General features: G+C 37.8%; 1 protein-coding gene across 2 annotated transcripts; it reads right to left on the bottom strand.

The window, feature by feature from the left end:
- Positions 1-10,598: 10,598 nt before the first annotated feature.
- Positions 10,599-12,756, bottom strand: LOC136253300 (TNF receptor-associated factor 4-like). Of its 2 annotated transcripts, none has more exons than XM_066045943.1 (2): positions 12,699-12,756; positions 10,599-12,488 (listed from the first exon to the last, which is right to left on the bottom strand). In XM_066045943.1, exon 2 carries the CDS (start codon positions 12,410-12,412, stop codon positions 10,742-10,744), a length of 1,671 nt encoding a protein of 556 aa, XP_065902015.1. In that variant the 5' UTR covers positions 12,413-12,488; positions 12,699-12,756; the 3' UTR covers positions 10,599-10,741. The 2 variants fall into 2 exon arrangements, with proteins under 2 accessions (XP_065902015.1, XP_065902016.1); XM_066045944.1 differs by lacking the exon at positions 12,699-12,756 and adding an exon at positions 12,540-12,575.
- Positions 12,757-12,959: the final 203 nt, after the last annotated feature.

Genomic DNA, 12,959 nt, shown 5'->3' with positions numbered 1-12,959 from the left:
AATTGTCTATTGATGTATGATAGTGTAGGAATTTTTGTTCATGATTAGATCTTGTAATAGTGACAGGTGATAATGTTGGTAAGTAGCTGTTAGGTATTTCAGTTAGGTTGTAGATAATCTTGTACTCTTTTGCTATTAGTCCACCTAGATCTTTATTTGATGGGCGTGGTCGCAATCTTATCGCAAATAATGTGGCTCAAAATGCAATTTTCTCAGACTTTTAAAAGTGTTCAGTGACTCAGCAATGGTACAAAACATCATTAGGAAAACTAGCAATGCAGACAGAGACGAGAACTAATAATGTGTAGCCTAACCAGGTTTGGTTTGTTGGAGACGGAAACTTAAAATTCAATTGTTTTAAATGTTAACTTTTCTTATGAAATAAACTCTGCCGGTGGCATTGTATAGGAGTAAAACCAATAAATGTAGAGTCACTTACTTTGTATATGATACTGGGTGAAAGTTTTGAGTGAATTGGTGAAATGAGTGATTTTGCTACTAAAATATAATATGTCTTTTAAGTATGTACTGAAGTGATTTGTTGCACCAAATTCAATATTATTATAACATTCCACTATAGCCGTGGCAGTTAGGCCAGAAACCACCATTCGAGATCTCTACACCACCAAGAAAAGACGTCTGTTAAAACCAGCCTCAAGTAGTTTGAGTAGTACTGAGTGTCAAAACTAGTAGTACGATAGTGTAACTATCCACTGGCAGTGTTAGTTTGATTTTGCCTGATGTGCGATGTGGATTGATTTTGTAAAATCTGGTCACAAATATAGCAGGTGGTTTTGACATCATGATAGCTGAACACTGCCGATTACAAACTGCTCTTTCTATTAATGTTTGAAACCAGTTGGATGACATGCTATTCTATTTCATTCACTCAGGGTTGCTCACAATGACAAGGCATGCAATGAAAATAGAACTGCAGTTAGGTACGTGTCCGCAGCCCTTTGGCAGATTAGAACCCTAAAGGAAGCTTCTCTACAGTGCAACAAACTGGAAAATCACACTGAAAAGATGAATGTCAGCCATTATCAAGAGTGGAGCTGATGTCTCACTCTTGGACTCTGTGTGTGTGCGTGCATGCGTGTGTGCATGCCAGCCAAGCCAGCCAGCCAAGCCAGCCAGCCAAGCCAGCCGGCCAAGCCAGCCAGCCAACCAGCCAAGCCAAGCCAGCCAGCCAGCCAAGCCAGCCAGCCAAGCCAGCCAGCCAAGCCAGCCAGCCAAGCCAGCCAGCCAAGCCAGCCAGCCAGCCAGCCAGCCAGCCAGCCAGCCAGCCAGCCAAGCCAGCCAGCCAGCCAAGCCAGCCAGCCAGCCAAGCTAGCCAGCCAGCCAAGCTAGCCAGCCAGCCAAGCCAGCCAGCTAGCCAGCCAGCCAAGGCTCTCTCTGTCAAGGCTAGGCATGCAGCTATTATGCTCCAAAAATTGAGCATTATGCTTTTGAGCTGTGCTCAAAAAATCACCTATTATGCTTTTGAGAATTGCCAAAATTATGTCACCATAATTGGCTAATAATGCCAGTTTAGTGCAGTATCACGCCATCTTCATTGATGCTAAGCTTTAAAAAGTGTTGAATTCTTTAGCTGGTTGCTGTATTAGAGTATTTCATATCAATTTGACTGCTTTATTAGAGTAAATTATATTCAGTAACTGTTCTATTAGAGTTTCTGACTGCTCTATTAGAATATCTTGATTTTTTAAACGGAATTGTGCAATCTGCAGATTTTCTTACTGTTAAAAACTTTATAATCACCTTAAAATGCTAGCATAATTCCTGATTCCTATTATGCCTGAAATTATGCTGGCATAATCGCCGCATCCCTAGTCAAGGCAAATACTGTTTTCACTCAAGGAAGATGTTTTTGCGTAATAGACGATATGCACACTCTATTACTCGAACGAAAAATAATCAATTAAGCGTAGACGGCGCAAAACTCGACGGTAACTTAAAAGCGGAAGTCCCATACAAAAGTATGGGAAGCAAATACGGCTCGTGTAATAACTCACCACTCGAGCTAAGGACAGGCCATCTCGCTTGCCATACACTTCTTTCACGCTTAATTGATTATTTTTCGTTCGAGTAATAGAGTGTGCATATAGTCTATTCATATTTGGTCAGTGAAGAGCTGGTAGAAAAGACTGTATTATATTTATATATTCAGCTATAAATTTGAAGAAATTTGTGTAGTATCATGGTTTGGTCCTGTAGATCCATACATGGAGTGATACTGTTTTGGCCTCAATTCAACAATGGCGCCAGCAATTGCAAGGATAAAGCCCTAATGCAAAAAAAGTATAGAGCTACAGTACTATTACATGTGTATAACTTTGAACAGAGTTGGGGTAGCTATACTTCAAAAAGGTGACTATACGTAGTTACTAGTTACACAGAAAATCCAAATGGATCAATTCTTCTTACACAGATGACTTTATTTAACCACAGATGTTATTTGGCCCTCTCTGGTCATTCTTACTGATATTAATTCCTGCCCTGTAATTACAACAATCTTTGTATGGTCAATCCAACCAAAAACTCTAGCTAGGGTGTTAAATTCTGGTAATTTTAGGATAAATTATTGTATTTTCTTGGATAAATGTTGCACCATGACATTCTGAATCAATAGCAGCCACAACTGAATGGTGCCACAATCAATTTTGAACATAACTATAGGGCTTAACCATCATTTTCGATCATCGAGCAGTGGTCAAGTTTGAATAATCGTCCATCGATTTTTTGAACCATACGTTATAAGGCCCCTATTTGGTGATTATTAGTTTCTCATCCACCGCCCGCATCCTTCTTAGGCTACTGCATGGTAAGCCATTATTAACTCTGTGAATGCTCAGAAGAAAACGTGATACGAAACCGTTTTAATTTTTTTTGGTTGATGAACGCTACAGTGCACTGTGTATCGCCAGGAGAGCTGTTGTTTTCTTTAGCAAATTGCTGCAGTGGATCCACCCAGTTGCAATCGTGTTCTCAGTATCGACTTCATCAAAGCAGGCTTTCAGTTGACTGTTGAAAAACAGTTGGCGATACGAAAAGTAGAATCAGCTGGTGAAGGAAATGTTTGTAGTAAGAAAGAAAGACAATTGGACAAGGTCTATACATCAGTGTGTTAATATTATAAAATAATGGCCTAATGGTAATCTGACCCTCCCGCCCGCATCATAACATTTAGAAAGGCTGGATGAGAAACTAATAATCACCAAATAGGGGCCTAAATGCTGCAGTATTTAATTCTAGTTAATGTCTGGCCTACCATGGTAAGACCACCCATAGGCGGCGGAAAGGGGGGGCTAGGGGGTTAAAGCCCCCCCCCCTTGGTCTGCTGAGGGGGGGCTTAGCCCCCCCTCAGAATGATATCACACCGAAATTATCTTTCTTGGAGTGGGGCTGAAAACCGTGATAAAGATCGAGATACTCTAATAGAGCAGTCACTCTAATGAAGTAGTCAGTGTGTAGCAAGCTATGTAAGCATTTTTATGCAGTTTATCAGCTAGAAATGGTAGCTGGTGAGGTGGACAGCTCTTGTCAGTTGGTTGTGACCTTTTTTTTTTTTGGACTCACCTTGCCAAACTATAGATAGCGATTTCCAACCTACCAATTTTTCACACATATTTTTGCTACTTAAATTATACACCTTCAATAAACGTTTCACAAGCTGCCGTTCCAGTAAATGGTAGCCAATGCTTCGTACTTCGTATTGCACTTTACTGGATTAAAATCCATGCGGTATTTATTGAAAACAGCAAATCAAAGTTTGAGAAATAAAAATCCCCATAGGGAGCCCATACAAATAATTGCGTACGTAATTCTAATTGGAAGAATGTGGCATCTGTGATAGCCGAAGTTTCCGAGTGTTTCCGTGTGAATCTGCTGCTGATGAGGACGAAGAAAGTGGTTCTGGGCAAACCGTATATGCTGATTTCGATTTTGCTATGTGTTTTTTGATTGGAGGACGATTGATGTTGGATTACTATGGAAATATGGCCCTTTTAAAGGTAAATCGCCATCTAACACTGCTCAGAATTCAGCATTACAATCACCCTCGGCTTCAAGGCATCCCCCTGCATCGATGCAAGTATAGTTTGAAGGTGAGCAGTTTGTTGTCTTGCGCGGAATTGCAAAATAAGGTTCAAGGTTGAGCATAATCTTTTCAAAAGTGGAGACTGGCATGTGATACCAACCTTACATGGCTTCACACGTACCTGTTGTTATATTCTGGTGTATTTACTGCTGTTTTGATCCATTTTATGGCAGCTTCAGTGATTGTAATTTTGATCAGAAACTATTTATAATTTCTCTTTGTAGTATAGTGATGTCATTGTGTTATATAATAATTATCATCCTTAGTGCTTACAATGTGACAAATAAAGCTGAGCAGTGTCCAAACAAATCTATTTTAAAAATAATGTTGCTCTTATGTTGTGTTATCTGATTGTCATGTTTCCGAAGTACGTGTTAATTCTGACTTGTGATGTCAGTACTTGCCATTTATAAAATATTACTGATTTTTCTAGTTAGTTATCCTTGAAAATGCATTAAGTACCTGTTATTACACAATACACACAGTTTTATTTGTGAATCACTTGCTTTATTCATGTAATATTCTGAGTGGTCAGTCTACAAGGAAGTGGTCACTTTTGAGAGGTTTTACTTAGTTCATACGCTGTTCTTCATAAAATAGATATGTGGTAAAAATTTCATGTCGTTATTAGTTTCCTATCTAGATTTATGACACTTTGTATATTGTGTTTGGTGCCATGCAATATACATAAAAAGCATTGAAATGCTGTACACAAAGATCATCACACTGTCAACTTCTTTTCCTTATATCGTTTGATAGGAACCACTGATTGAGGTGGGGTTTGCACTAAAATGACCCTGACAAAATGCACAATATTTGCCATACCACTGAATGTATGGAATGTTAATTATTTAATTTAGTTGGAAATCTCTACTATAGAAATAAGTCTCAGTCAGCTCAGCGGAGCCTCCCCCTCATATCAACTACTTCCTCCGCCGCTGAGACCACCTATACAAATTACCTTAATTTGCTTTATTTTAGTGCAAAAATTTCCGTATGATTTACGTGAATGACTGTTCTATTAGAGTAGTTCGATCTTTATAAAAAATTTTCGTGCAAGAAATTTTCGTACAAGTGTTAGCATACGAAAATTATTTTACTACGAAAGAAAGCTAATTAGCTACAGTGATTTACATTGGTACAATGGTATCTAAACAATTGCAAATTTTGTATCCTACAATTTACAAAGTAAACTTAAAGACATAGATTTTAGGCCACTCCAAATAAATTCTCTGTTTCCCGTCCTGGACTCAAGCATATTTGCATGCGTGCGGGTGGTCCATTTCCATTATTTCATTATAAGATTGGCAGCTTTTCAAGCCATTGTTTGCCTGGCACAACCATAAAAAGCATAAAAGCATGCTTAAGCTTGTTCCTTCCTTTTTAAGTTGCAAAAATAGCAGTTTGTACCGACTTGATAGTACTACTGACACGTGAGCTGACACTGTTTCAAGATGGCCTTTACAGAGCCTGTCAGTATGCAAGAATAACCGGAAAATAATGGAAGAATACGGAATAATGGAGTTATTTAGAGCTGACAGTAACCAGATGCGGGCGGTGGACGGGAAACAGAGAATTTATTTGGAGTGGCCATATGTACAATTTGAAAACTCTGTACTATAATTATTATATACTAGCGCTGGTACCTGCCCTATATACAGGATCATGTCCATATGCACTAACTAAAGGTCATATCAATTAATTGTGTTAAATCATTGTTAGATTCTCACTTAGCTAATTCTAGATTTATTTTTGTACAGCCATCTTATGATTGTACAAATTTTGTGTTGACCCGGTATACACAGGCAGTGCCTTTACCGCGATACTAATATAAAAATGTTACATGATAAGTTCTCATAGAGAAAAAGATTGTACTAAAAAGGTTGCCAAAGCAATATTATAAATAAAGAAAAGAAAAAGTCTACCAGCGGGAATCAAACCCACGACCTCGCGATTATAAGGTGCATGCCATGACCACTTACGTAGCTAAATCTTTGGAAAGGCATTAGAAACCGTCTTATAAAGGCACGTATACATTGACTGGTATAGATGTTGACTTGCGGTTTGCATAATTATGTAGTTTACAGAAAGAATTCAAGTGAAGTTTTGTCTACGTCCTTGCACTAATCTCGCTGTAAATGAACAATGGTATAGTTAGAAGCTTAATTTAAAAATCTTAGATTTTCAAATACTCTAACAGAACATACATTTTAGGCAAAATAATCTAATAAAGCAGTCATTTATACTGTTTGGATAACCAAATGTTTGGATAATCAAGGGTGCACTGTATGAACTTGTCATGGTTATCTATACAAGCAAGTGGCCATTTAAACTCTAAAATTCTGTCTGTTAGCCTGTTACATAGCCTGAATCATGGAGTGCATATAGTACACAGAACACGTCTACATAATTTAAATTGGCTATACCTATTGGGACTCCACTATTATTATCTCTTGCAATATGGTGCAAACATTTCAGAGCAGTTTGGTTTTTCAGAACATTATTAATAGTAACTATTCTACAGCATTGTACATAGGAGGATCTCAGGGGGGGGGGGGGGGGGGCCAAGAGGGGCTTTGCCCCCCTGGCCCTTCTCTTACCCCCATTTTACTTACATGAGGACTATATTGACAATTTGACACCAGAAACGGGAGTCATACATTCACACTGTATCAGAAGTACAGAAAGTCAATGGGCAAATAGAAGACATGAAAGAATTGGAGGGGCCAGAGACAAGTGCCATCTGAAAATTTAGGTGACCACATAATGGGAATTAAACAGAATTTGGGACTTAACTGAATTATTATTGTAATGTTTGCTAAGAATTAAATTGAGGCTGCCATGAGCTTTTAAATTCTATTGTTATTTAGTGACAACATTATTCACTTGATTAAAACAAACCGTTCTAATTTTTAGAAAATGGAAAATCTAAAATGGCATATGTCCCTCTTTTCCAATGACCCTTTAATTTGTAAATGCACTTTACAGTTATATCAACTGTATCACTGTGAAGAAAGTCAGGTAAATAAGTTTGAATTTTGAGGTAAGATCGAGATACTCTAATAGAGCAGTCCTACTCTAATAGAACAGTCACAATTTTAATGTCATCAATTGATAATTAATATTTTTTGCAAATTATAATAATACTATATGCCTTATTTAGATTTAGCGCATTTTACCATCAAATTGGTTTTTCATATGCTTTGCAAAGCATAATTAGCTAATATTAAACATGCTCCCAAATTCAAATCTGAGTATAAGAGGTCAAATTTTCTAAGATATCCAACTAGAGTCTTAGAAAGTGTTCCCTTCATTCATTCAGCTATATATACCAAATAGTTATACAAATGAATAATTGTACTATAGTTGCACCCTTTTCCTCTTTGTGGAATGAACACTAGTCTCCCACCAGTTTCCAATCTAAGCTTATGATACTTTTACTAAAAAGCACACCTAAATACCAAAACATGGAGTCTAGGAGGCATGCATGCTCCCACAGGAAAGTTTTTGAAAGTTAGATCCTCTGAGATTGGATTTAAGCAATTTCAACAGTTTATCACACACAGTTATAACTATTAGTGTTTCATTCAGTGGAACAGTTCCCCAGTGTGATTCCTCTCTCTTTAATGCAGACAGTATAACGTGAGCACTTAATGGCATTGTTAATTGCATGTTCTATATAATCTGGAATTGATGGCATCACCATTTAACTCCCTATTTATTAGTAACTCTCTTCAATAAACTGAACAACTACAGTGTGTTGGAGCCTTGCTCAAATAAAGTCATAAAATATCTGGTGATAATAGTGATCCCTCTGACTTTGTCCAATTGCACTCACATCTGTGCATGGTGGGAAAGATGCTGCATAAAATCACTGTTTAGTCATCATCTTGAAGTGTACTTAAGAGCAAATGATGCCAGTGTCCAAAAGCGATTTGTTACAGGCCTGATAGAGCATATATAATATTGATGCTGTTTTTGTAATCATATACAGGATACTCTTTCCAACAAGAGGCCCAAAATGATGACATTCTTTGACTTTAAAAAATTTAATGTTTTCAGATCTCTGTCATATACCAATTGATTGTTGGTATGTTGGATGCTATAATGTTCCTTTATCCTTCATTCATTATATTACATTTAGTCCTTCAATACAAGACTGTTAGAGGCATGAGTTAGCAAACTGAGCCAACACCATTCAGATGAAGTGTTACCATAATAATTCTGCTTGCTTTAATCTTTACTGAAGTTAGCTGAAAATCATCCTTAATTATGGTTATGGAATTAAATTGCCAATTGACAATTCAGAAGTGGATTGCACCTGGTGAGGGAACCCCCTAGAGCATGTGTGGAGGAGTGGTGTTGGCAAAATCCTAATTTTTTTGTGACAATTAAGCTGAGCAAAACCTTACACAGTCCTTGAATTTCATTTTCTGTTATCTATATAGTAAGTTTCAGTTTTCAATAAGGAATAGTCTTGGAGTTATAGTGCTAGACGTTTTGAACAGCAAGAAGTTTGATTTGTACAGCAACAATAATTATAGTAAACAATTTCAAATACTTAAACTTGTAAAAATGATGAGATAAACACCAGACAATTGAGTCATGTGTCTGTAATATTATAATATTAATAATATACAGGCCTTATAAACTAAAGTTGCAGATTTTACATGCAGGCAAGTGACCAGATACTAAGACATAACTTGGTGTGGCTTTAAGCATGTGGACTTGATCTATTTACTGTTTGATATTGATGCAGCCCTATACCTAGATGTGCCTTTTTGCCAACTGCAGCAGCTACAATGCACACATCATGTGTTTATGTACCATTGTCCTCCTCGGTGTCTGTAGGTGTTAATTCACTGTAACACACCATGGAATTCAGTGTTTTAATTCCTGTAGTGTAATTGATCTTCTCATTCATGCTGTGTTTTTGAAAATTTGTATACAGTGGGTTCTCCATTATCTGAGCACCTGTGTGCCAGTTCAATTACAAATGTGTTTAGATAAGTAAATTTGCTGGAATAAGTGAATCCCATTCATTTATATATGGGGTTCTGTTCAACTAATCTAATGGAACACACAGTAAGTCTCAAAATACTCTAATGAAACATTCATTCGTACTGTTTGGATAATTGAACACCTAAGCCATCAATTGTAATTGGTGGGTGTCTAGGTGAAACATAGCAGAAACTGAAGTGGAATATCCACTTCATGTTTTACTACTTGATAGCTAGTTGGGACAGACATTCAGTCATGATTTCCATAGCTACTATAGACTGATTGCAGAGGCACTATTGTATTTATTCATTTAAAAATTGAATGGCCACTTTGCAGTTCAGTAATTGTGGTGCATGTTTAATTGCACAATTAATTTTCATAATTTATCTACCTTTGATGTGGTGATGGCACACCATCTCTCATTACAAAAAGTTAATAAGCAAAAATAAAAACACCCTTAAAAATACATACACACCCTTAAAATTTGCGGTACAGTTTAGTGCTGGGCAATATATGATATATTTTAGTCACGATATGATAGCTGGAAATTATTATCGTGATAGAACTCACATGACCTACCCAGTACTATGTAAGCTTGTAAAATAGTGTCTTTTGTTTTGCCAATTAAGCCTTACCCTGCACTCTCATTGAGAGTGCATAGTTATACCATTAGATATACTGGTAACAAGTATTCCAATCTAGTATTCTTTCTACCATTTTGAAAGGTGCTAGCCGGTAAACACAGATATGTTTGCAATGGGTCAATGCAATGCAGTGAACAGTATTTCAAAGAACCAATACAATTACACTTGTAATAAAGATGACAAAGGTATTACAGATTTAACTTTAAGTCTAACTTTTAAGCTATCAACTGTTATGGGTTAAATTTTGCCATGACATGACATAAGAAAAATGCATTTTTCCCAGCACTAAGTACAGTTGGTCAGATTGTCTTTATAGTGATCAAAGCAAGTGATAATACCTATAACAAAACCCTACTAAAAGTGTGATATCAATCTTAAAGGATGAAAAATGTACATTTCAGTCTCAGAGATTGGTAATAATAAATGGACCTTATCCGCAATGATATCACAACGTAAAAATGGTGGCAATAGTGTGGGGACTTTGTACAAGGTTGTATTGGGAGAGGTGGCGTTTCGCTGTGATAACATTAATATACAGCAACAAGGGGCAAGGTGAGGCATACATACTTACTTACAAGACAAAAGCACACCATTTTATATCCGTACCAAAACTTAGGTCTAGTTTCACCTAGGGGGATTATTTCGCATCGCAACATCATGCTAACTAGCCTCTTACCTTCATTAACCAATGTTCACATGTTGTGAAAACCACACACAAGGTTCATTTTAGTTACTATGAATAAAAATGTGATGAAGTCCCCATACTGACACTGCCTTTTGTCAATTATGACGTCAATGCGGACAAGGTCCATTATAACTGGAATGACTGGCTGATTAATTGGTTTACCCGGTAAGGTTTTACAGCACTAAATAATTAGGGTCAAGCATTGCATACAGTAAAAAAACAACAACAAACAAACAAACATGGAAAAGCACATGTTAAGCAGTCTTAACACACAAAAAATCCTATTACAACTTGTCCCAACAGGTATAATGTCTACAGTTTACTAACTTGGAGGAAGACACAATCATCTTTGAGATACTGACATGTGGGAATGACCTTGCAGAGGTTTTCATTTGAAATGAATTCAGTATGTCCCCAACCAGTAGCTCTATCACCACCAGTGACTCTACCAGCATACTTGTCTGGAGTACGACCATCATAGGTCACAGTCACTGAATGATGTTTACAGTCACTGATCTGGTTCAGTAGTATGACCTCAAACTTTCCCCTCAGTGGCCATGTTAGCTCATCATCATGTGGACCCTTCATGAGGCACAGGAACACTGACAGGTACACATTTATGGTGGGACGATCACCAGTATGATAAACACGCAGGCACATCTTGTATCCTTTGCTGTGAGAGTAAAAAAATTCACTGCAGAAAACACACCTGCTTGTTTTGTAATTAGCAAACTTTGATATTTTCACAATTGTCGGACATATTTGAGAAACTGTTCCAACCCTTGCTGCCATGGCGGTTAAATGACTGGACCAGTGTGCAGAGCCAATGAGCATATTTGAAGATCCAGAAGTATGGATCAAACGATGCATCATCAGCTCAAGTCTTGTAAGTCTAGTTTCTGTGGATGTCAGTTTGTTTTCTGTAGATGACAATTTATCTTCTGTTATACGTAGTTTAAGTTTAGTCATTAGCAAATGCTCCTTTGCTTTCTTGTCTTCATGTCCCTTCTTCCTCTTACGCATCATCCTTTCCTCACACCCCACATTGTGATACTCACACTGGACCATTTCAAGAGGACACTCCTTCCTGTGTGCTTCCATGTCTTCATGAAGGACACTACCTATCTCACACTTGTTCGGACAAGGTAGGGGAAGCTTGGGACACTGTTCCTTGTGTTCTCCCTCAATAAACTGATATCCTCCTATAATGTGACAGTACTGACAGTCAACCTTACGATGTGGACAATCAGTCTCCATGTGTCTGGTCAGATATTGTCGTTGCAACATCTTCCCACACTTAAAAGAGCATTCCACTTCCTGAAGAGGACACTCCTCCTTGTGTGTCTCCATATCCTCACGAGGGATATACTTGATTACTTCTCTAGGGTAAGGGTGCGCACGTCTCTTACGAACACAAACTGACTGAGGGTAACTACTTGTACAATTGTTGGGACAGGGTAGGGGAAGCTTGAGACACTGCTCCTTGTGTTCTCCATCAATAAATTGATGTTCTGCTGTAACGTGGCAGTATTGACATTCAACTTTACGACGCGGACACTTAGTCTTAACATGAGTGGTCAGATATTGCCGTTCTAACATCTTCCCACACTCATTGGTACACTTCACATTCTCAAATTGACAACCATCACTGTTTCCAAGGTGATTGTTGATGTCATTCAGTTCACCCTGCCACTCACAACCTCTCTCCTTGTTAATACACATCACATGGAGGCATTTGACTTCTCTATCAAGTTGTTTGTTGATATAAGCCACAAATTCTTTGTCGCTGCAAACTGGACAAACATTTGGTAGAGCAATAATTCTTTTGGAATCATCCAGGTATGATGATTTACAGAACACATATCCACAACACGTGGTAAGGTAAGGATCTCGACTGGGAAGATGACATATGTTACAGATATAGCGATCTGGTGGAGTATCAATGAATTTGTAGTCATATCCACAAGGCCTGGGTATTGCCATGCTGAGCTGATTTAATTACCATGCGTGACTTGGGTGTTGACTATTCGTAACACTATCAGCCGTGGCCACAACTGAGCTAAAGAAAAATATTACACACCACATTTACACATTGTATGAAGCATCTAACCTTGTTATACACAAGCAAGGAGTGGTGAAGTGTGCATTAATAGAGGATATAGCTATGCACACAATATTCTGGTTCGAACGAAAAATGATCAATACGATTTAGCCAAAAGGAATATTACACACCACATTTATACAATTGTATATGAAGGAAGCATCTAACCTGGTTTGGTGATAAAACACGAACACGCCGATACACGAGGAAGTGTGCATTAATAGGGATAAGCGCACTATAATATATATATATATTGATTATACAAACGAAAAATGATTAATTAACCCCACCGAGCACCACGCACGAAGACAACCATGTTACACATACAATAATGCAAATAGCATATTCTCCGTACGGAGAATATACTATCTATGCCATCATTATTATATTCCTTGCAGTTTCCTTCACCGCCCGCATCATATACAGGTC

Source organism: Dysidea avara, chromosome 4 (assembly GCF_963678975.1).
Source record: "Dysidea avara chromosome 4, odDysAvar1.4, whole genome shotgun sequence".
In the NCBI taxonomy this organism is placed as follows: Eukaryota; Metazoa; Porifera; class Demospongiae; order Dictyoceratida; family Dysideidae; genus Dysidea; species Dysidea avara.
Note: the sequence above shows the minus strand (reverse complement) of the source record. Positions and strands in the feature narration are given on the sequence as shown.